This window comes from Barbus barbus (assembly GCF_936440315.1).
Source record: "Barbus barbus genome assembly, chromosome: 10".
Lineage (NCBI taxonomy): Eukaryota > Metazoa > Chordata > Actinopteri > Cypriniformes > Cyprinidae > Barbus > Barbus barbus.
Genome location: NC_136738.1, coordinates 7,578,774 through 7,602,253, shown reverse-complemented (window position 1 = coordinate 7,602,253; position 23,480 = coordinate 7,578,774). Strand labels below are relative to the sequence as shown.

Sequence of the window (23,480 nt, the reverse complement as noted above, 5' to 3'; positions counted from 1 at the left end):
TCATGTTTTTAATAAGTTAATAAGATAGTTGTACACAAAAAATGTTGTGTCTTTCTTCTAAGATGGCTAAATGGATCTTGGAATTTTTAGAAAAGGGTGAATTGTGTTTGTCTTTATAAAATGCTTTGTAGGACACTGTTCTGTAGCTGTATGACAACCAGTAGTGAATACTAAAGCATAAATAAATATTAAATATTTAATTGATGGTCCATATGATTACACTGTATGTCTGATTAGCTGAATATGGTTCATATCTGAATGTAACTTTATATACTGTATAAATTCACAACAACATATACAGTATATCACTCTGTCTCCTGTATATATGAAAACCTGAATATATATGCTACAATAGATCATGTATCATTACATTGTCCATTTGATCCAAATATGTGTATTATTAATTTTTTTATTCACTAATTAATTGTGTAATGATAATTAATAATTTTTTCAAAAACACTAATTCAGGCTCCACCATTTGTACGCTTTTGGGATTGGTTGTGCCCTTTTTTAACAGTCAGTGTATGGTTGCAACCAATCGAATTCAGATTTAAGCTTTATTTTGGCACAATAAAAGGAAGATTCACATTGCACGAGCAGGCTAACATCATACAGACTGTCACACCTAAACATTAAATTAAACAAAATATCACAAATGGTCTTTGGTAAGTTGTCTTTGAGTGGTCGCTGGCGAACGTCTTTGAAGTAAATATCCTGTGTAACGTTGTAGTAAATGGTAAAAATAAAAAAACACAAGTTAGTAACATAATCCACACATTTAAGTAGGCTAATATAATCAGACTACTTTTTGATTTTAGATTACTTTTGACCTAACTCTTGATACCATATTGATATAAAAATACAAAGAGTAAGAAAATACATTCTATTTGTTCTAATTAACAACATGAAGTGCATTAAACAGGACATTGCATCATCAAGTTCATAAATGAACTGCAGGGGGAGTTTAATGAAAATTCAATTAAATCATAAAAAATGTAAACCTAAAATAAACCATTTTAAAATGACAACAATCAAAATAAAACGTTTCTAAAAAAGTTGAAATATTTTATGTTACCTACATGTAATGTGATCCATGAACCATGAACATGCAAATGTGATTATTACAACAATTATTTTACTTCAAGTAAGTATATTAGGTGAAAGAATTGCAATGACAAAAAAGTTTGGGAATCCATGCATTACATGAGGGGAAAAAGGTAAATTTATGTTTTTGAAAGACAAGCCTTCCAAAGACTGTAATACGGTTAAATAACATATAATTCAAATATGAATGTGTTTATCAGTATGATGCAACATTGAAACACTTCTTAAACCTGAAATGATTTTTTGTCAGATCCAGATGTGTAGCCACTTGACTGGTCTTAGTGTGAATGTCGACAAAACTGGAAGACTATATAAATGGTAGGCTATTTTAGAAAGGAAAATTTAAAAGATGAAAATGAGGAATCAGGACGAATCAATAAAAGATGAATAATTTATTGCTATTGTGTGAATAATATGTAATCATGTAATCAATAAAAAAGTAACTAGTCTGATGTAAATGTAATTAAATGTAATTGAATCAAATTGGAATCTGATTATTTAATCCTGATTACATCACCCAGCTCTGGTCACTCAAATTAAATATCTCATGAATTTTAGTTAGGCCTAGCTCACCATACAACTTTTATTTCATTTATTTAGAGAGCCGAGGGCAATAAACAGCAGTAGCAGGCTTTCCCTGTACCTTAAAATGTCACTATTTGATTAATAAACTGCTAGTTGCAACAGTCCCTTCTTGTGTGGAAACTATGCAGAGCAACAAACAAAAGTGCTTTATCGTCAAAAATAAGAGCATCATGCCTCTTGGACAGACACACACAAGTGCAATCATAGTGTCTACCCCAGCAGAAACATAAACAGCATTGTTTTGGGCGAATTTTAAAATGTAATATTCTATTTATACTTCAGGACTGTGTTGTGCAGGACTGTCCTGTATTAAACAATAAGACTTCAGACTTCTGTATAATCTCTGTGACCAGTAACACGTTACCGAAAACAGTTCCTTATGAAAGAAAGTCAACAAAAACAAGTCATTTATCCTACATTTATACGTACAGTAGCTGGTAGATCTATGCATCCCCATGTGTGCAATACGTGCTCATGTCCTGCCTGAGGACAGCATGAAAAATCCATTCAAGTTTCATGTAAATTGCATAGATTGTATCGTGCTCATCTGAGGCTTGTTGATTACATAAAATATCTCAAATGTTCCAATTGTTTTCTTAGGGAAGTGGAAATTACCGTATGTGAACATCGCATACAGTATTTCATCATATTTATAATCCACACAATTAGATCATGATGAACATCTGTGTGTCTGTGCATGCTGATGTGTTTGATAGGTATCATGGACTGCAGTAGGACATTATGGAAGGGGCGGGCAAGTTTTGGGTGGAGGGAAAACCACTCTCTTGGTGAGGGTGAACTCTGGCTGTGGCATCTGCTTCTTCGAACCGCTTTTGTCCGTCTTTTTGCTCACATCGCTATTCACCTGTGTCAGAATGGAGAGTAGATCGAAACCCCTACATGCACATAAGACAGAGAGACACACGATCAGAGATCCAACCAACGTCTAGAGTCAAATCAGGACACACAGTTGCAGACAGTGGGGGAACCCCATCTACCCAGTCCCTCCTTTGTGTGATTCATTAAAAGAACCAGCTCATAAGAGTCATTATATTTTCGAATTATGGCAGAAATTATAAGAGTAGTATGCTAGTGTGCCAAATTCAGCCAATGAGTCAAGAAAAAATAAATGTGTTCATAAATGTGGCTGATAATAATTTCAGTTCATCTATCCAACTGGAAGGTCTAGTTGAGTGCCACACGGTGTGCTCTGCACTTTTTGGCAAATTTAGTAGAGTATATCCTCATCCATGCATAGAGAAACATGGAAATATGTAGAGCTTCATTTTGCAGAGAGCGCCAAAACTCATGCAACCCTGAAGTCATGGACCGTCCGCTTCAGTGATGGGGAACAGTCTTTGCTTGCTTTCTGTATAAATTTATTCCTAGTTTATTTTTAATTCTACTAAAATAGCCAATATGAAGTCTTGATTTATGTGTAAAAAAACAAGAAAATAGTTCATAAACAGTTCTCTGTTGAGTAGGATGGCACACTTTCTCCAAACACAGTACAGTGTGTTCAATGGATTGTATGGTTGTTTAACAACATACCTATAGTTCAGCTGACAAAATTTTCTTTCTGAAAAACTTTTATAGGGCTGCATTATGACGCAGCGCTGCCCTGGGCATGGACCGAACTCTATAAAACAGCTGTAAATGGATCTAGGTCGTTTAGATCCACTTTAGACTGTAAGGGGAAGTTCACAAAGAATGCCTTTGTCCATTCCAATGTGCTACTTTCACATTGTTTTCTATGTACAGTCAATATTTTTGTCACTCATTTCAGAAAGTGAAACCCATATATTATATAGATTCATTACACATAGCGTGAAATATTTCAAGCCTTTATTTCTTGAAATTTTGATGATTATGGCTGACAGATAATGAAAACCCAAAATTCAATGTCTCAGAAAATTTGAATATTACATAAGATCAATAAAAAAAAGGAAATGTCAGGCTTCTGAGAAGTATGTTCATTTCTATGCACTCAATACTTGGTTGGGCCTCCTTTTGCATGAATTACTGCATCAATGCGGCGTGGCATGGAGGCAATCAGCCTGTGGCACTGCTCAGGTGTAATGGAAGACCAGGCTGCTTTGATAGCGGCCTTCAGGTCATCTGCATTGTTGGGTCATCTTCCTCTTGACAATACCCCATAGATTCTCTATGGGGTTAAGGTCAGGCGAGTTTGCTGACCAATCAAGCACAGTAACACCATGGTCATTGAACCAGTTTTTGGTACCTTTGGCAATGTGGGTAGGTGCCAAGTCCTGCTGCAAAATGAAATCAGCATCTCCATAAAGCTTGTCAGCAGAAGGAAGCATGAAGTGCTCTAAAATTTCCTGGTAGATGGCTTCGTTGACTGTGGATTTCAGAAAACACAGTCGACCAATACCAGCAGATGACATGGCAGCCCAAATCATCACTGACTGTGGAAACTTCACACTGGACTTCAAGCAACATGGATTCTGTGCCTCTCCACTCTTCCCCCAGACTCTGGGACCTTGATTTCCAAATGAAATGCAAAATTTACTTTCATCTGAAAACTTTGGACCACTGAGCAACAGTCGAGTTCTTTTTCTCCACAGCCCAGGTAAGACGCTTCTGACATTGTCTCTGGTTCAGAAGTGGCTTGGTAGCCCTTTTCCTGAAGACATCTGAGCGTGGTGACTCTTGATGCACTGACTCCAGCTTCAGTCCACTCCTTGTGAAGCTCTCCCAAGTGTTTGAATCAGCTTTGCTTGACAGTATTCTCAAGCTTGCGGTCATCCCTGTTGCTTGTGCACCTTTTCCTATCCAAATTCTTCCTTCCAGTCAACTCTGCATTTAATATGCTTTGATACAGCACTCTGTGAACAGCCACACCTTTCAGTAATGACCCTCTGTGACTTACCCTCTTTGTGGAAGGTGTCAATGATCGCCTTCTAGACCATTGCCAAGTCGGCAGTCTTCTCCATTATTGTGGTTTCAAAGAACAAGAGATACCCGTAATTTATACTGTAGGGATGGTCATTAATTGAATCTCAAATGTAAATATTCTAATATTTTGAGATACTGGATTTTTGACTTTCATGAGCTGTAAGCTCCAATCATCAAAATTAAAACAAAAAAACTTTTGAAATGTTTTACTTTACATGTAATGAATCTAAAATATATGAAAGTTTCACTTTTTTGAAATAACTTTTTCACGATATTCAAATTTTTTGATTTGTACCTGTAAACACGCCATAGCCATATATGCCTGTTACATGCGTGTCTCACATCTTTTGTAGAATTGTACCCATTATTAGCACCATATTTTTAAGATGCCGCGTCAAGTTAAAAGAATTTCAACTTTTACAAACAGCGCCACTCATCAATGTCAGTTCCAAAACAGTGGGCCAATCAGAAAACCCTGGAGGCAGGGCAAGTGTTGCAAGCTTTTGTTTACAGTAGCAAGTTGGTATGCAAACAGTTTTTTTTTATGGCAACATGACGGAGGAGGCACTCATAGTGGCTGTGTCTGGATACCCTGAATTATATAACATTTCTTCAAGCGATCATCATGTTTCTTAAACATGACAAAAGCGTCTGCTAAATGACAAAAGTAAAAAAGTAAAGAGTGTAAAGACCATCGACTCTACCGTGCGACTCCACCGGGCAGGGACACCGGCAAGGGATAGTAGTAGCTTTTTATTTAATTTTTTCATTGATATGTTTATTATTGAAATGTTGTTGTTATATGCATGTGTTAATTTTATTTAATTTCTTTATTTTCTTAAATATGTGGGTAGATAGTATTTATAGAGTTGTAACTTTTTAGTTTTAGTTACTTTTTCTTATTTGTAAGTCGCTTTGGACAAAAGCGTCTGCTAAATGACAAAAGTAAAGTAAAGTAAAGTAAAGTTAAAAAAAGAGCCTGGAGAGATTATTTCCATTACTGCATCATGACTCAAAAGCGCGTCTCGAGACCCATTCCCGAGTGTTTAATGTAAAAGCTAGGGCTGCCCTCTACTAAAGATTTTTCTGATCGACTAATAGTCCTTCATTTGAAGCGATTAGTCGACTAATTGCACATTTATATTAATAAGCCATATTATTCATAAAGCTTGCCACAGTGCACCGGCAGAAGTAATGATTATGAATGCTTCAGGGAAAAAAACAGCAAGACTGCCTTAACATCATAATAATTCATTGATAAACTAGTGTTTTCTGTATTTTCAGCTGCAGTGACGAAGTCAATGACACTGACTTGTCATCTCCACAGTGCACATGCACATTTCATATGGATTACATAATCTGAAAATTTGTTTTCCATTTGAATTGGTTAATTTAAAAGTAGACATTTCACTTTCTATAGATATATTTTTCGTGTCTGTGAGGCAAGCACGGAGTCTCAGTTCATTTGTTTTTTAATTTACGCACTCAAGTTCACAGAGACCTAGACAGCAGAAAATGCACCCTGTTTGTTTTCATTATTTTACAAAAGCACAAAATTTTGTTGTTCTTGTTAGTGCACACAAATTAAAGGAGACCTTTTAAGATTCAAAAGATGTATTACTCTGATCTTTATGATCAAAAAGACCAGAGTATTTAAGTCAAATCCAAATGATCGCACTGTCGCTAGGGGAGTGCGATATTGAAAAAAAAATGATATCTCAATATTATTTTGGATTTTTTTGCTAACGATAATTAGACGATATATTGCAGAGTGTGTTATTGTGCTGATATCTGACTACCGTGGACAGCTGCAGTTTTTGTTATTCTTCATATTCTGTGTGGTCAGTTCACATCAGTGATTAATTAATCTTTTCATTTAACTTTAAATTGATTTTTACCTTTAATAAAGCATTTTTTTTCTAAAAGTGTACATCTTTTGAGTCAAATTGTTACATTTAATCAGTTAATTAAGATAATACACATTTAGGCTGTTACCAAACAAATTAAACCAGTATCATCAAAATTAATCTTTGATTAATCAAGATTAATCAAAATTAATCTCAAAATTAAGAAGTTGCATCTGAAGTGGCATTTAGATGTATTTACACACAATGCAGCTCAGAGGGACATGGAGTGTTTTAACCAGTTAGAAATGCATAATTATTTGACATTTTAAACATAAAACATTGAATACTTATATTTAAAATTATTAAAAAAATGAAAATAGACTTTAAATGTGAAATTAAAACCACCAGTAGGTGGCAGAAAGTCACTGTTAATAAGTGAGTCAATATTGCGACTGAACCGAATAATTTAACGGTTGATTCATTCAGGAACAATGTTGCTCAGAGATGCAAAACAGTGCTGTAGCTGTTTGGAATTATTGTCTGCGAAATGGAGCAAAAACAGGCAATATGGTGTCTAAAACGTAAGTCTCTTAATATTAACTAGTTTATTGAACTGTTGTATAAAATCAATATCACATTTGTAATCATACTTATTTTTGAAGAAAAAACGGCATGAAACGTAAATATATAAATTTTCTGCCCCCATATCTTGAATTTTGCGATCATTCTTAATGCATTTTAATGGACTGAATCATGCGGTGAAAGAACACACTCTAAATGCACGCGCACTGTTTAACCCGCTTCATCACCATGTAGGCTAATGGAAGCGTGCACTCCGTAGGTGTTTTGTTTGGTTTTTGCAAAATACTTGATATTGTCAAATTGCACATCGTTACAACAACAATTACGATATTAATCGCAGACGATATATGTCGCACACCCCTAACTGGCGCCTCCAAGTTAACTATCGTACAGTGAGCGCGCTACTCCGCACAAACACTTCAATAGCGCACATTTTTCTAGGTTAATGTTAGAGCAAGCGGCCATGTAATGATGCTACTACTTACATGTTTCAGATGATAAGCCACATTTGAGGTCGATGAACGACAAAGGAACGTTTGCATGTCCTGACTGATGTACTGTATTTACCACACAGACCAGCTGTTAATAGTCTGGCCATCACAGACTACGTAACTTCGCCACTTCCTGTGTACTTTTTTCCTCCAATTAAGTATCTAATAAAATTTTGATCGACTAAGCCTCTTCTCATCGACTAATGGTTAGCCAACTATTAGGGGGCAGCCCTAGTAAAAACGCAAGACATGTTCTGTGTGAACAGTTCCTCAAAGTCTCATTTTCACCCCCCCCAGTGAGGACAACTTGATAGAAAGACTTGCTCACCTTGGCACCAGCAGTTTCAAGTTGTGGCAGAGGGACTGTATAAACCAGGATCCATTGTCTTTTTCCCTGTATGAGACGTAGTGCGGTACAGTGGACATAGCTAACAGGTAGTCTGCCATCTCAGGTATGGAGTCTCTGGGTACAGCTGCATCGCTGACTGGCATGACTTCATCATCTGGGAAAATTTGAGGAAATGCTGCTGGTTGATCGTTGGTACCCCTGCAGGCTTGGATGAAGAACAGTTTGGGTTTTTTGAAGAGAGAGGGACACTGATTTGGACTCAGGGTCTCTATCAGCTCCCTATAGGTGACAGTCTGTCCTTCAACCCCGATAATGCCTTTTATATTTCCGTGGCTCAGCACGCAGCACACCACGCAATCTGTTGACGCGTGGTCACGAGCGGCCAGGTCCCTCAGCGCCTGCAGAATCTGATGGCGATCACAGTTCTGTTTGGTCAGGACCTCAAAGCCCAACCACTGGAACACAACCTCCAGACTTTCTGTGTGGACAAAAATGGACATAAGTATTATGTAACAGCAACAGTTTTGTGCACATGACCAAACACATGACTCTGGTTGGGCAGATTTCTCTGCAGTGCAAAAGAGTGCATTTTTTCTCCTTAGTGAGGTGGTTTTGGATGTGTTTTTTTCATAAATTTTCCCAATTAGGAATTTACAAAAAGATTTTGTTGAACAGTTACAAGCCATGAACCAAACCAACCAGCTCCAGTGTAATTCACAATATTTGATTTAAGGGTGTATATATAAACAATATTTCTGTCATGACAACTCTTGGAGGGATTGGCATGGTATGTACAAGACAATGTCAATGTATTTGGTCTTGGTCTTGGCGGAATATCGGCTATGCTGCTACTGCAGACCAAGTACCGTGACTTGCTACTGCCAATACAGCCACAACATGCTGTGAGCATGTAAGAAATACTACTGCTGCTGCACATACAAAATATGAAATAACTCCCATAGCATACATGTAGCAGATCTATACAGGTGGAGCTGGGGAAGGTGGAGGGATTCTGAAGCATGCTGCAACTGCTACAGCAAGCACTAGCCAAGTATTTGAATGTTGAGCATCAAGCTCATTGGCTGCTGATACAAAAATAACCAATCAGCTGTGCCATGTGATAATGATGTCATTATGTCTGAGTTTGGCACATTCTGTGTGAACAGCCTGTGGACTGCAACATCTAGAGTTTCATGCCGGAACTTCGGATATGTAAGTTTATTGCATGTATTTACAAATATTTAAGTGGTTTGAAAGTGCAGAGAGAATCAATTATGTCATTAGCTGTGCTTTTTTGACACTATTTGCTTCCTTTGAGTGATTGGTGGAATTTTCTTTGTAGAATCATGGGTAAGTTTTTTAACCAGTAATTTTACTGTAATTTTTTTTTTTGAAAAATAGGTTGAAATAATGTGAATCGAATATTTCAACAAAAACATTTACTATTGATTAACAACCCCTGAGCTCACAGGATATCCATTTTTAAGGGTTTTACAAGTTACTATTAAAATGCCGTTTAAAGTACCATTAAAGTACTATTCATGCAGTGTGTAACACAGCTCTAAGTGAATGAAAACATCCTGCAAAGTTTTAAATCTGAAAGTGTACCGTGTATAAAGTTATCGTCTCTCAAAAGAAAGAGTCGACTCGGAATCTTTTTCATGTATTATTATACATTACTGACACTCTATCCTCCAATTTGATACTGTTAAGTGCTTTGACACAATCTGTATTGTTAAAAGCGCTATAAAAAATAAAGGTGACTTGACTTGACTTGAATCATAGAAACGAGTCGTTTTTAAAATGAATCCCAAGAATTCATTCTGTGCCACTTTTGGAGCGTTAAAAATAGCTGTTTCCCCAGTAATGCTGTACACAAAGCAGCACTGCCCTCACAAACACTTGCTTTAAATGAAATTGATCAATCAGACCAATCACCGCAGATAAGAGTCACGCAAAGGAGGGGTTTGGAAAAATGAATCGTTGAACTAATTGTTTGGGAGTCGTTGAGCAAGGTAAAAATAAATGCATATTATAACCCGGGACATCATTCACTACCCTCTCCCTCCTTAATTTTTTTTAAAAGTTAGACATCAACTTTCTTACTATTCCTCAGTCTATTCATTATAAACAATGTAACAAGAAAAAAATATATAAAAGAATGCCTGTTTTCTGATCAATTTTTTGCAAAAAGTGTATAGAGACGCTAGACACCCGAGGTATGTAAATGTGTCAAAACATTGAATATGAAGTCACTGAAAACGATAGTTTTGAGAATATGGTTGAGGTCGCAAATATGAGCCAAATGCTGAATGTACTGTGGAAGGTGACAGCGATGGAATACCATCATCTGCTCAAACTGAACCCTTTTAAGTTTCAAAAGGTAACTAAATATGGTTTATTTTATTCTTCTGTAATTGTTCTTAAAATATTAAGAGAGTTTTTTGCTATTGCAGCAGTTAGAGATCCATCCGTGCTGGATATATCAGTCCGGGTCGCTTAAGACCCGAATTTGTAATAATGATTGGCAAAACATTCATGCATTTAAGGGTTATGGTTATCGGCATACTGGTGTATGTGAGTGGTGAATGGTTTGTTCTAGTGTGTTGTTTACACTAACTTTTGTCAATGTCTGTTCCATTTCTCTTCCGTAGTCCACAGTTGAAGTCACAGTTGTTGATGATCAGACAGACTCCTCTCTTGTCCCCCTTCATCTCATACTGCTGGATCTACCACACAAAAGACACAAGTGTCTAAGCAGTGGTGCAAGCAAGAACAGAGTCCAGTATAGCATAATACAGTATACATACAAAAATATAGTTTGCTACACAGATCATGACCAAATAGAGCAAAATTAACTACTAAACAATTCACAAGCCCCTCAATAGGGTATCTGTGTGCCAGTATCTGTGTGCACGTATAACACTGATCTGGTCGATCCATTCAGCACCAGCTGTGTTTTCAACCCACGCATCTTAATTTCCTCTCTGATAATAATAATAATAATAATGTTTAATTTATATAGCGCCTTTACCAAGCTCAAGGACGCTGTACAAAAGCAGAAACAGAAAAGACAGTCGATTCACATAATGATAACAGTCCTTTCACAATCAATTAGTCAGTTAAATAGACAGTAGACAGTTGTCCAGTCCGGGGATAGACATGATTGACGTTGCATATCATGGTACAATTATGTACAGAAAATAGAGATACAAACTTATAAAACATATATACCACAGCTGGTAGTACAGGATGAGCGGAGTGTCTAAAGAACATGATATGACTGGAAATATTGGGTAAACAAGTAGGTTTTGAGTTGTGATTTAAATACAGAGAGGGAGGTTATTGTCCTTAGTGCCAGAGGTATAGAGTTCCATAGTTTAGGTGTAGTGACGGAAAATGATCTGCCACCCATCGAGGATAAACAAAATCTAGGTACAGAAAGAAGTTCACAACCTAACGATCGAAGTGATCGAGGCGGAACGTAAGGAGACAGTAGATCAGAGAGATAAGGGGGAGCAAGGCCATTGAGTGATTTAAAAGTAAGCAGAAGAATTTTATAAGTAATGCGAGACGTTACAGGGAGCCAATGGAGTTTAAATAAGATTGGGGTAATGTGAGCAGATCGCTTAGTATGGGTTAATATTCTTGCAGCAGAGTTTTGAATATATTGTAAACGAGAGATAGAGTGCAATGGTAATTCGGCAAAAAGAGCATTGCAGTAGTCGAGGTGTGATGTAATAAAAACAGGCACTAATTATTCAGCATCTTTTGGAGAAACATATGATCGAAGTTGTACTAACCGACGAAGCTGGAAAAATGCAGCTTTGAATAGTTTACTAATGTAAGCATCCAGAGTCAGTGCAGGATCAAGAGTAATGCCTACATTTCTGACAGTAGCAGATGGAAAAACTGTTGTTGCATCAAAGTTGAAACTGAAAGCATTTACTATATTTTTTGTTAGTGAAGGGGGGCCAATAATTAAAATTTCTGTTTTGTTTAAATTCAAACTGAGAAAATTAGAACTGAGCCAGGCTTTTAGCTCATTAACACAGGTAGATAGTGATGTGGTCTGGTGAATGAAGTCAGGTCTGCAGGCAGTATAAATCAGAGTATCTTCAGCATAACAGTGATAATGAAATCCATGATGACGGATAATATGTCCAAGTGGCATGATGTAAGTAATAAATAGTAATGGCCCAAGAACAGAGCCCTGGGGAACACCCTGACTGAGTAAAGTAGTGGGAGATTTATAATTATGCATAGTGATATTGTATTGTCTATCAGTGAGATAGGAAGAGAACCAGGATAGTGCAGCACCTGAGACACCTATCTCAGAAAGGCGGGAAAGTAATAACTTGTGACAGACAGTATCAAATGCTGAGCTGAGGTCAAGCAGCAGGAGAATGGAGAGATTACCTGAGTCACCAGAGAGTAACAGATCATTGACAACCTTAACTAAAGCAGTTTCAGTGCTGTGATGAGAGCAAAAACCAAGTTGTTGTGAGGTTGAGCCACCATAGATTGGAGTGGTTGGTCCAGCACATCCAACAGATGCCTAATCAGATTAACATCTGAAGATCAGGACATCTTGAACTCTTCATTATGTTCCTCAAATCATTCCTAAACAGTGTGCAGTGAAGATCCAACTGAAAGAGGCCACTGCCTTTAGGGAATACCATTACGAGGAAGGGTTTACCGGGTCTGCAACGAAGTTTAGGTAGGTGGCATGTGTCAGATTGATGTCCACATGAATGGGGCTTCCCAGCAAATCACAGTCCCTGGACAAGCTTGTCAACTTCCCGCAGGGTATCCTGGTGCCATTACATGCCCAAGTAAACTCATTAGATCAGATTACCTTCTTCCACTTTAACTACGTTGCTTGTGCGCACATTCTATGGGCTTTCGGCTGTGGACAGGGGTCAATTATTTGCACTCTGACTAGTCTGCACCGGTCGCCGTGATTTAGCCAAGTAAGACATGCTCCTAGATCAACATTTTTTGTTGATCCTGGATCAACATTACGGTCCAAAAATATAGACGTAACCCAATCCCTTCCCCTAAGCCTAAGACAACCCATAAATTATTCCTAAAATCAGTGGGAAATGATAGCTGATTAACAAGGGTGTAGAAGCACCTAACCCTGATGGTAAACCGAAAACAGATATTTCCTGAAAAGGTATATCTCAGTTCTGATTGGTTGGTTGTAATGTTGTTCCAGGATCAAAAAGGATGTAGATCCAAGAACAAAAAGGATGTTGATCCAGGAACATGTACTTGGTGAAATTACGCTCACCGCACCTACACAGGCCCATATGCATCAGGGTGCTATGCAATGTGTGTCGTGAGCATTGATCCGTTAGCCATCATTAAAATTGTCACCACATAGACTTACTATTGGTTTGGTCCAGACAGAATAGCCATTAATTTGTGGTTTGTCCCTCCTTGGACAGGTGTTGGTAGATTCTCACAAATGCTGACCGGGATCACCCCACAACCCTTGCTGTTTCAGAGAGGCTTTGACGCACTTGTCTGGCCACAACAATTTGGCTCTCATCAAAGTCACTCAGATCTCTATTCCTGGCCATTTCTCCTGCACCAACTGGTTGTTTATTTACCATATACTGTAAATTACCCAGACCTTCACATGTGACCTTGTTAGATGATTAACAATATTCATTTCACCTATGAGTAATCATAATGTTTTATGGTGTTAATGCACTCTAATTGTTGAATAGGAATGTCAAAATGTTTTAAGTTATTATTTATGTAGACCTGAATTAAAAAAAATATATATTTAAAGGTGTCTGCATTTCTATTCAATTTAAAGCTTGGCATACATAATATTTTTCTTAGAAGCTGTCAGTAAGTTTTGTATGATTTTTGTCCGCTTTTGTAACTGAAGATCTGGAGCAATATAATTATTAATTCTATTTTTGCTAATTATTAAGTCATTATTTGTTCATGTACAGATGAATGTAAAAAATGAAAAGGAATGTAAAAAATGAAAAGGTTTCTAACCAAATCAAAGGTGAACACGCTGAGCATGCATAATATTTTTATTTAATACGTCAGTAAGAACTTGGTCCATTGTTCATTTCATTTTACCGCGGATTCACTTATAAACAAGGCACAATTAAACTGAGGATTTTCAGAAAGATTGAAACTAAAAGACAACGATGTGCCAGCTATATTGGATCTGACAGTAATGTCGCAACACATAAGTGTGAGTTTTTATTACGTCATCACTATTGCTTTGTCTGTTATTACAAATCGCTGTATATGTACTATTTATGCATCCATTTGTGAAGGCTGTATGCTGTCAAACATACACAACTATTACCCAATCATAGCAGTGGTCGTTTACTTTCGAGTCTACAATCCGTCACCACGCCGTTCTGATGAGGGGGGTCAAAACAGGACAGAATATAGCCAATTATTCCTAAATTATTATGTTTTTTATGTAAAAATCTTGATAAAAATATAAGTGGACTTCAGAGAACAGTACAAAATAAAAAAACAAAACAAAGGAAGTTCATGACCCCTTTAAGGGGCAAGGGGTGGGGGGTTGTTCGGTGTGCTGATCACCTGTCGCCTATGCAGTCACCCTTTAAAGGATGAAAGGAAATATGAAAGTGTTCACCATCTACTTACAATACAGAAGGATCTTTGTGCATTTACCACTGACAACATCAGAAATCCAGGTAATTTACAAATCATGAAAAACACAAGAGTACATTTTGCAGCAAAACCACAGACCACATAAATACACAGTTTTTTAGATCTTTGGAATAAGCAGCTAGAAGCTGTTAATACTTGTGCTATCACTTGTGGTTGGTTACTGGCTATATTTATACATTTACAATTATATACACATTTAAAAGCATATAATATAGCACATACTGCAGAAATATCAAAATAATTTTTACTGCTTATTTGAAACTTGAAATGTTGCCCACATTTTTAATGCAGCAGACTTCAAAATATTCTGAAAAGAAAACCATTATAAAGAGAGAACCTAATGTGGCTTAATGTAATAAAGACAGTGGCACTGAAAGGCCAAAATATGTTTGCACCTTATTCAGAACAAGCACTATATAGGCAAGCTAATGACCGCAGAATCTAAATGCAATGTCACTTTTCTCCCTCACAGAAAATGTTCAGCAGAAACACTTACCACAATTTTCAGACTCAACTCAACAATGTTGAGGCAGGAAGTGTGTACATTTATACTTAGCCAAAAATCGTGAAAACAATCCTCAAGTGAACACAGAAATTGCACAACATTTGAACTTATTCTGAAAGTTTGCTCTACCACTGATAACAGCAAGCAGAGATTTTAAAGGTACATTATTGGTTCAGTAGAAGTAATTCACATCTGTTGTTCAAGTATCCACAATTGTTGCAAGAGATGAGTCAAAAAATTCAACATTATGCCACAAATGCTGTTGATTAAGCTAAACGTATTGAACACAGCAGAAATATCTAATGTATAAAAGACTTACCTCTGGATTTTCAGTCACAGACATGTTTAAGCTCTCGTTTTTAATCACTGAGTGCAGGCTCTGATCTAAGACACAGAGATAAGACCTTTTTTAGTTTAGGTTGAAAACAGACATCAAACATGATGTAGTATTGGAGATTTACTTCAGTACCTCGACTAACCCCAGCAGCACCTTCAGTCAGATTTAGTCTGTCCACCCGCTCCTCCATTATGTCAACTGTCAAAAAGAGCAATGGCAAACAAATACATTTTTTGTATTTAAGACATTATTCGTTTGTATATTTCAATATGCAATATTTCCCTTTCCTTTGTGAATAAAGGAGTAATTTCCAGATTGTTTCACTAGCCAATATGCCAATGGTTCGAGTCTTTATTGACACCTGTATCTGTTTATAAATACAGATAAAGTGAACCACACATCTTTTCTTTTTCATTCCAGCTGTACAGCATGACATAAGCTACAGTACAGAACTGACTTCTGATTTTATGAAGTTTCTTATAACATTACTTCCTGCAAAGCATGCAAAATAAACTCACCCGATGTAAGCGATGTCACCAATGAGGGCTGTATAAAAGAGAGAAAGATTATCACAGGATTTCCACAGAATTATAAGTAAGCACAACTGTTTTTAACATTAAAAAGTAAACAGTAAATCTGCCTATTAGAATGATTTCTGAAGGATCATGTGACACTGAAGACTGCAGTAATGATGCTGGAAATTCAGCTTGGCGTCAACATTTTACAAGATATTAACAAAGAGAATAACAGTTATTTGAAATTGTAATAATATTTCACAATATTACAGTTTTACTGTACTTTTGATAAAATAAATGTGTAGATAAATATTTCAATAAAAATCCAGCTATTAAAACTCATGCATAAACATGAAAATGAGCATAATATAAAACATCCTCTTGTATTCCACAGAAGATATATGACATTGGGAAGAGTAAAACATCCACAAAAACATGAACATTAATGCAAATTAGGCAAATGAAGTTATACCGGAGAAGGCGAGTACAACGCATGAGTAATATCCCCGATCTCCTGAGCAATAACCATTCCACCTGCTGCAATAAGACAGAAAAAAATGGTTTAACACTGCATAAAATCCATGTACCTCCTCGCAGTTTTGATTGATAACTTATTTTAAATATACCAGAGGCAAATTAGCATCACATCATGAAATAATAAAACAGCCACTCACAAATCTCCGTTTTGTATTGAATGATTCTTTTTTCTAAACTGGGATTGATATCTGCTATAATTTTCTGCAGAACATCCAAATTATTTTCATCCAAAAGGTCCTCCTTCTCCATCTCCAAAAACAATTGCAACAGCGTCTAAAAGACATGATTGTTTATAGGTAGTTTAGTCAATCATCACAGTTTGGTCACATGCAAAGCACTGAGGCCATGTCCGTGTCTCTCACCGTGTCCTTCTCCAGTTTTTTACGCGGTAGTGTTTTTAACAGTAGGAATTTGATGTCTTTCAGGTCCTGCTCACAGATGAACTCTGACAGCTCATACAACAACTGTCTGTAATACATAAAAACAAATACTGATGATTATTACAAAGCAACTATAAAGACTTTTTGAGGTTCCTTTTAAAATAGTCACCCCAAAAAGACACAAATGCTACTGCATTAAAAAAAAAATAGCCCAAATAGCCCACCCTGTGTTGTCAGTGGCGATTCACACTAAATCCGCACACCAATGTGTGATTGGGGTAGTCAACATTACAAAAGAACATCAAATCTGTCAAACATCAGCTCCATTGGCGTAGATGGTAAATCATGTACTGTAGTCTTTTTGACACAACCAGAGTGTGAATCTGCCTTTTGCAGAACTTTTTTCCCTCCCTTTTCAAATCTCATATCACATCAGAAAGGCATTTATTTTCAATAGAATTGAAAATAAAGTATCGGTTAGGGTTAGGTGTAGAGCTTTATTGTCCCAATAAGGTGGCATCTATTTAATAATTTGAATTAAAATGATCATTTACACTCAATACATTATTTTTGCATACTGTTTTATAATGTACTACAATACTGAGGTGCAGATAATTGCCACTATTTGCATTAAGTAGTATAAATAGCAGAAAACCCTGCTATTTTAACAGTGTAAATAGAATCTATCGCCATTTTCACTTAGTGTAAATAGAATCCATTGCTACTTGCATTTAGTGTAAATATAATCTATCGCTAAGAAAATATGCTGTTTACACAGTGCAAACAGCCACTGCCAAAAAAAATAAAAATGCTTGGTAGTACATATTTTCTTAGTCAGCTTTTCTGACCTGATCAAACACGTTTCTATTACTAGCAGCTGCATCCTCACCTGTATGGGGAGATTTGTTGACTATATGTTGTGCCGTTGGTTGGCGTAAAATCCTCTGAGGTCAGATTACGGATCAGGCTGTTCCGTTTCAGGATCCTGAGCAGCTCTAGAAGCAGAGACGGATCCTCCCATGACAGCAGGTCCCTGTTCTCCAGAAGACTGAACAGATGTCCTGCTGAGGTCACGGTGCTGAGGTCTTTCAGACACAGCAGATCAGAGCAGAGGAACACCAGGTCCTGCACCTCATCGACAGTGAGAGACACCTGCACCTTTAAGAGCACCCGCTGAAACTCCAAATCCGTCTGCATCTATAACACATAACACTGCTGCAATAAAATTCAGATTTATTTTACATACTGTTTACTAAACTTAAATTTACCACAGGCAACCCCGTAGTGAATGCAGATAAAGATGAAGCCTTAAGGCCCGTCTGTGATGTGCGATCCAGTTTTTGACCCACAATGCCATATCACAAGAGATACATTGAAAACAAACATTTTTTATTTTATTTTTGCACTGTAATGTAGAGAATATAAGTGAATTTTATGTTTTTTATGCATATTTTAACAATATATATAATGCAGCATTTAGTTTTGGATTATTACAGACCATTTCATAAAAAGTGACCTTTGTAGTAAAAAGTTTGGGCAAATAATTTTATAAATAATATATATATATATATATATATATATTTTTTTTTTTACTTGGTTATTTTGCCATGCCCCATTACAAATTTTGGGTTATGCAGACATTTGCAGAAACCTTGGTATGTCAGCTCAGCATCCTTCTAGCTCCTTGAAACAAGAAACAGTCCCTAGAGCACATTTCTATGTACATACAGTGCCCTCCAAAAGTATTGGAACAGTAAAGACAAAATTGCTCTGTTGGCTGTGGAGTCGAGACATTTACAAATATGATTAAAAGATGAATACGAGACAAAACTACAGAATGTCACATTTTATTATTGGGTGATTCAACACATACATGTTTTACCAGCTAAGAAGTTCAGCACTTTTAGAGTTTCATCCCTCTATCTGATGTAAGTATTCGAACAGTTGCCTCACAGGTCTTTCTAAGTGATTATCTGTTCCTGTCGTATTAATTCTTCAGATATTAAAAGCAGGGAATGTGTCGTATCAGTTATGTCCATTACTTCTGTATTCTGAATTTTGCATTCGATGATGACACACAAACAAGGATGAAGATGAGGGAGCTGACTCTGAGAGAAAAGCAAGCAATTTGGATGCTAAAAGAAAAGAGGAAGTCAGAGCTATAGCAAAAACAAAGGGCATGGAGAAATCAAGAGTTTGGAAACCACCAGTGACACCAGCAACCAACAACTTCCTGATCGGCTGAGAAAACAACAGTAGTTAATGACAAACAAATCATAAAAGCTGTGAAAATGAATCCTAAAAGACGTGTCTGTAAAATCACCAACAACTTCCAGAAAGCTGGGGTGATGCTCTGACAATCTACTGTCCTCAGGAGACTTTGACACAGAATTACAGATGCTACACAGCAAGATGCAAACCTCTGACCAGCACCAAAAATAGAAAGGCAAGATTAGAGTTTGCAAACAAGCACAAAGGTGAGCCAGAAGAGTTTTGGAACTGTGTTTATGGACCGATGAGACAAAGATGAACCTTTATCTAAGTGATGGGAAAGCAAAAATGTGGAGAAAAAAAGGGAACTGCAAATGATCCCAAGCATACAGCCTCATCTGTAAAGCATGGTGGAGGTGGTGTCATGGCATGGGGATGTATGGCTGTCTCTGGAACAGGCTCTCTCATCTTTACTGATGACTTAATTTATGATGACAGTAGCAGAATGAATTTGGAAGGGTACAAAACAATCTTGCCTACCAATATTCAAGAAAATGCCACCAGATTCATTGGGAAGTGCTTCATATTGCATCAGGACAATGACCCAAAACACCCTGCCAGTTCAGTCAAGGAATTTATAAGGGCAAAGAAATGGAAAGTCTTAGTTTGCCCAAGTCAATCTCCAGATTTAAATCTGATTGAACCTGAATTTCACCAGCTGGAGAGGAGAGTAAAGGCAGAAACTTCCCAAAACAAGCAACAATTGGAATTGGCTGCATTAAAGGCTGGGAAAAGTATTTCAAAGGATGAGACCAAGAGTCTGGTGATATCTATGGGTCACAGACTCACTGCTGTGATTGTGTGCAAGGGATCTGCAACTAAATAATAGCTTTTAATCTTTTATATCTGCCTTATGTTCAACTGTCCCGATACTTATGTTCACATCAATGAGTGGGATGAACTCTAAAAGTGCTGTTCTTTTTATTTGGTAAAACACGTATGTGTTGAAACGGCTAATAATAAAATGTGACATTCTGTAGTTTTGTCACATTTTCATCTTTTAATCATATTTGCAAATGTCTTGACTCCACAGCCAACAGAGCAATTTTGTCTTTACTGTTCCAATACTTATGGAGGACACTGTATATAAACATTTTGCACATTCTTTTTGCCTAGACTTGGAACTTGTCCAAATGTAGCTAATGACCAATATTGCTCAGGGTTACACTTTTAAGGTCAGAGGTCACCGAGGTAAGTATAGTGTACACTCAGAGCATTTCAGGTTTGAGACTGCATATAAGTTACAACATAGCGTGTTTACATAAACAGAATGATGAATGAAATGTCCAAAAGAACGAGTTTGCAGAAAATAATCAGATTTCCCTGTTGCCTGAGGCTGTGGATTACAGGTAATAATGTTATGAATAATGGTCAATTTCTTTCTCAGATCAAATGTTACACTTCATAAGACCTCAATATATTGTCAGGAGCCATGCATGGGTATTCATTTTGTAATCCTTGAAATGCTTTTTTAAAACCGGAGGCTGTTAACTTACATTTTATGAATCACCACGGGCCACATTTCAGTTAAAAATCTTTACTGTTCTACTCAAAGGAAAAAAAAAAAATCACCTATATAATGGGTGACTAATGAAACTGGGCCTCACCCACACTGACATCATGCACAAAGGTTTTATTGGGGCTAGGGTTTCATTATATGGCAGGTGGAGACAGTGATTTGGGCAGTTTAACCGTGTTTTCAATACTTTTTCTTTATTATGCCTATTGTTTGTACAAAGTACAACGCATAATAATATTAATGGCTTTCATTGTATGTTTCACTGTAACATTTTTGTGTGTGTTTGTGTGTTTATGTACGGTACAATACTGCCAAACTAATCAAATTAGAGCATAAATGCTATAATATTATGACTGATTGGGAAACAGCAAAATCAAATCAAATGCAGTGTTGTCTGACCCCAAAAAGACAATACAACACCATGGCAGTCTACACAGTGAAAGATAAAATCTGAAAACTAAATACAAACTCAGCAGACACAACCTTGCCATAGAAACAGCAGACACAGGAAAATGTGGCTGATGCAGGAAGAAAGCCCTTCTTATTATGTGAACACAAGAACTGCAGCAGTGTGTTTCCACCACATTTTACTGTCTCACTCTATTTTTTTAAGCCAAAAACTCCTCACCAAACACCAATGACTTGTACATAAGGGTACTGTCATTTTAGACACGTCCAAAACTGTTGCAACAGAGATGGAAATACAATTTTTAAATACATTAATTATTTTTCCATTTTTGTTGCCACAGTTTTGTTAGTGTCTTTTTCTGTTCTAAAGAAGGGGGTGTCCCAACACTTTTGTCCACAGTGTCAATACAAGTCATTGGTGTTTGGTGATGAGTTTTTGGCTCAAGGTCTGCATTTAAAGTCACACCAGAGGAGTTCAGCTGGGATCAGGACTTGGCTTTCTGCAGACCAGTCAAGTTCTTCCACACTGACTTAATCAATCATGTCTTTTGAATCGTGCCTTATACACAGAGGCACTGTCATGTTAGAATAGAAAAGGGTCCTGTCCAAACTGTATGCATGCATGTGTGTGTGTGTGTGTGTGTATATATACTGATAAAGCACCTTAAAGCTTAAACTGAGAGAATTGTTAGGTAAGTGTGTTATTCCCATCTCGGACAGGTTTGGTCATGCTTCAAAAGCTGAATCTTGTAACTGGAAAAGCGGTAATCGGCAGAACTACTGGCAGTCAAAAATAACAATGAATTAGCCTACAAATAGGCCTACATTCTTTACGTATTGATCTGCTTTTATCATTGAAAACTAAACAACAACAACAACAAAAAGCTTATCGTTTTAGTCTGGTCGCGGTGTAGAAAACTATTTTTCTGTGGGCTACAGTTGACGAGTTAAACTGGTGTTGGCTGCAGGGAAGAGTCACAAGTCAAGGTCCATTCAGTCTTTTTGTCTTACCTCTGTGAGTGAAGTCATCAGACAGCAGCCTAGCTTTTCTCAGTGTGAAGATGTCAGGGCTTGTCTCGAATATTTAAGCTATTTTCCGCATTATATTTGTACTCTACATATCGAAAGCAGTGGACACTCCTCCTCTGGGCTACTACTTCCTTAATGAACGAACGGGTTAGTTTCGTTTTCGAAGGCCACACACTTGGGCTACAGCCAAACGGCTATAACTTCTAAAGGCTTATTAAATATGCTCCAAAATACGATTACTGTAAACGTGGGATCTTTCTTCCATTATTTCCATATTACGGGGATCGGCGTGTTACCCCGGAAAGTTCCTCTTGGCATTTGGTACCCACAGAAAGTGTTTACACAATTGTATGAACATTCATGAATCCCTTTATTTATTTATATATATATATATATTCATCTTTTTCTATGAATAATCCAAGCAGAGACCTTTATTTTAAAACGGGAAGATCACGTACAGGGCCGTCTCCATAGCAACTCCTAACACAAACAGAGGAGCAGAGAGAAGAGGAGCGTCTCGCTGCAGCCTGCGGTGGACATCCAACCCCGCCCACATCCAAGCGTGACGTCACAAGCCACGCCTGTGTCCAAATACCTGACATTCTTATTATTTTGAAACAGGAAAAAGCATCGATAAGAAGATAAGTCTAAGTGTTTGCAACCCGCTAAAAAGAAGAAGTTTGCTGTGTTGGTAAGTAAAAAATAAAAATAAAAAAACATCTTTGGTCTTTACAAAGACTTAAAACGTTGACAACTTGAATGTGTGCATGTGTAAACAACAGTTCAGCATGCTTATGTGTTATGAACTGTACACAGGCACGTTATTACTTAGATATCTCTAACAGATATATATGTATGCATGTGTGTGGGCTAGGGTTAGGGTTAGTTTATCGTGTGTGTGTGTATGTGTGTGTGTGTGTGTGTGTGTGTGTGAGTGTGTTATCCAGCAAGACAGTGAAATTATGTGGTTCCTCAACCAAGATACTGTGCAAGGGTTCTGTGATCAGTGCCATTAAAAATATCATGTGTGTGGAGAGAGTTAAATACATATGTGAGAGAGATAGAGTGTGTATGAATAGGTAAGAGTGTTATGTAGCTATTATATAAAAAAAGGGTTATTAAAAAATTTGCACATTCAGTTAGAGTTCATTTTATGTCATAAAAATCAGTGCACTATATATTTATAACACTCGTCTCACCGACTCACACATATGTGTACACACACACACACACACACACAAAACACTCACTCACATACATATGATATTTTTAATGATATACACTGATCACATACCCTTGCACAGTAACTTGGTTGAGCAACCACATCATTTCGCTATGAATTGCTGGATAACTCTGTGTTTGTGACAAATTATCTTTGTATTATTCTATATTAATGGAAAGATCACATACTGTAATTATTC

At 37.0% G+C, this 23,480-nt stretch overlaps 1 protein-coding gene across 1 annotated transcript; it reads right to left on the bottom strand.

Annotated features, from left to right (window-relative positions):
• Window positions 1-539: 539 nt before the first annotated feature.
• LOC306875843 (caspase-8-like) lies at window positions 540-22,376 on the bottom strand. The gene is made up of 11 exons (XM_079426588.1): window positions 22,042-22,376; window positions 17,722-18,029; window positions 16,815-16,920; window positions 16,590-16,725; window positions 16,388-16,452; window positions 15,919-15,946; window positions 15,533-15,598; window positions 15,383-15,447; window positions 10,498-10,606; window positions 7,857-8,355; window positions 540-2,585 (listed from the first exon to the last, which is right to left on the bottom strand). The coding sequence occupies exons 1-11, from the start codon at window positions 22,057-22,059 to the stop codon at window positions 2,429-2,431; spliced, it is 1,557 nt and encodes a 518-aa protein (XP_079282714.1). The 5' UTR covers window positions 22,060-22,376; the 3' UTR covers window positions 540-2,428.
• Window positions 22,377-23,480: the final 1,104 nt, after the last annotated feature.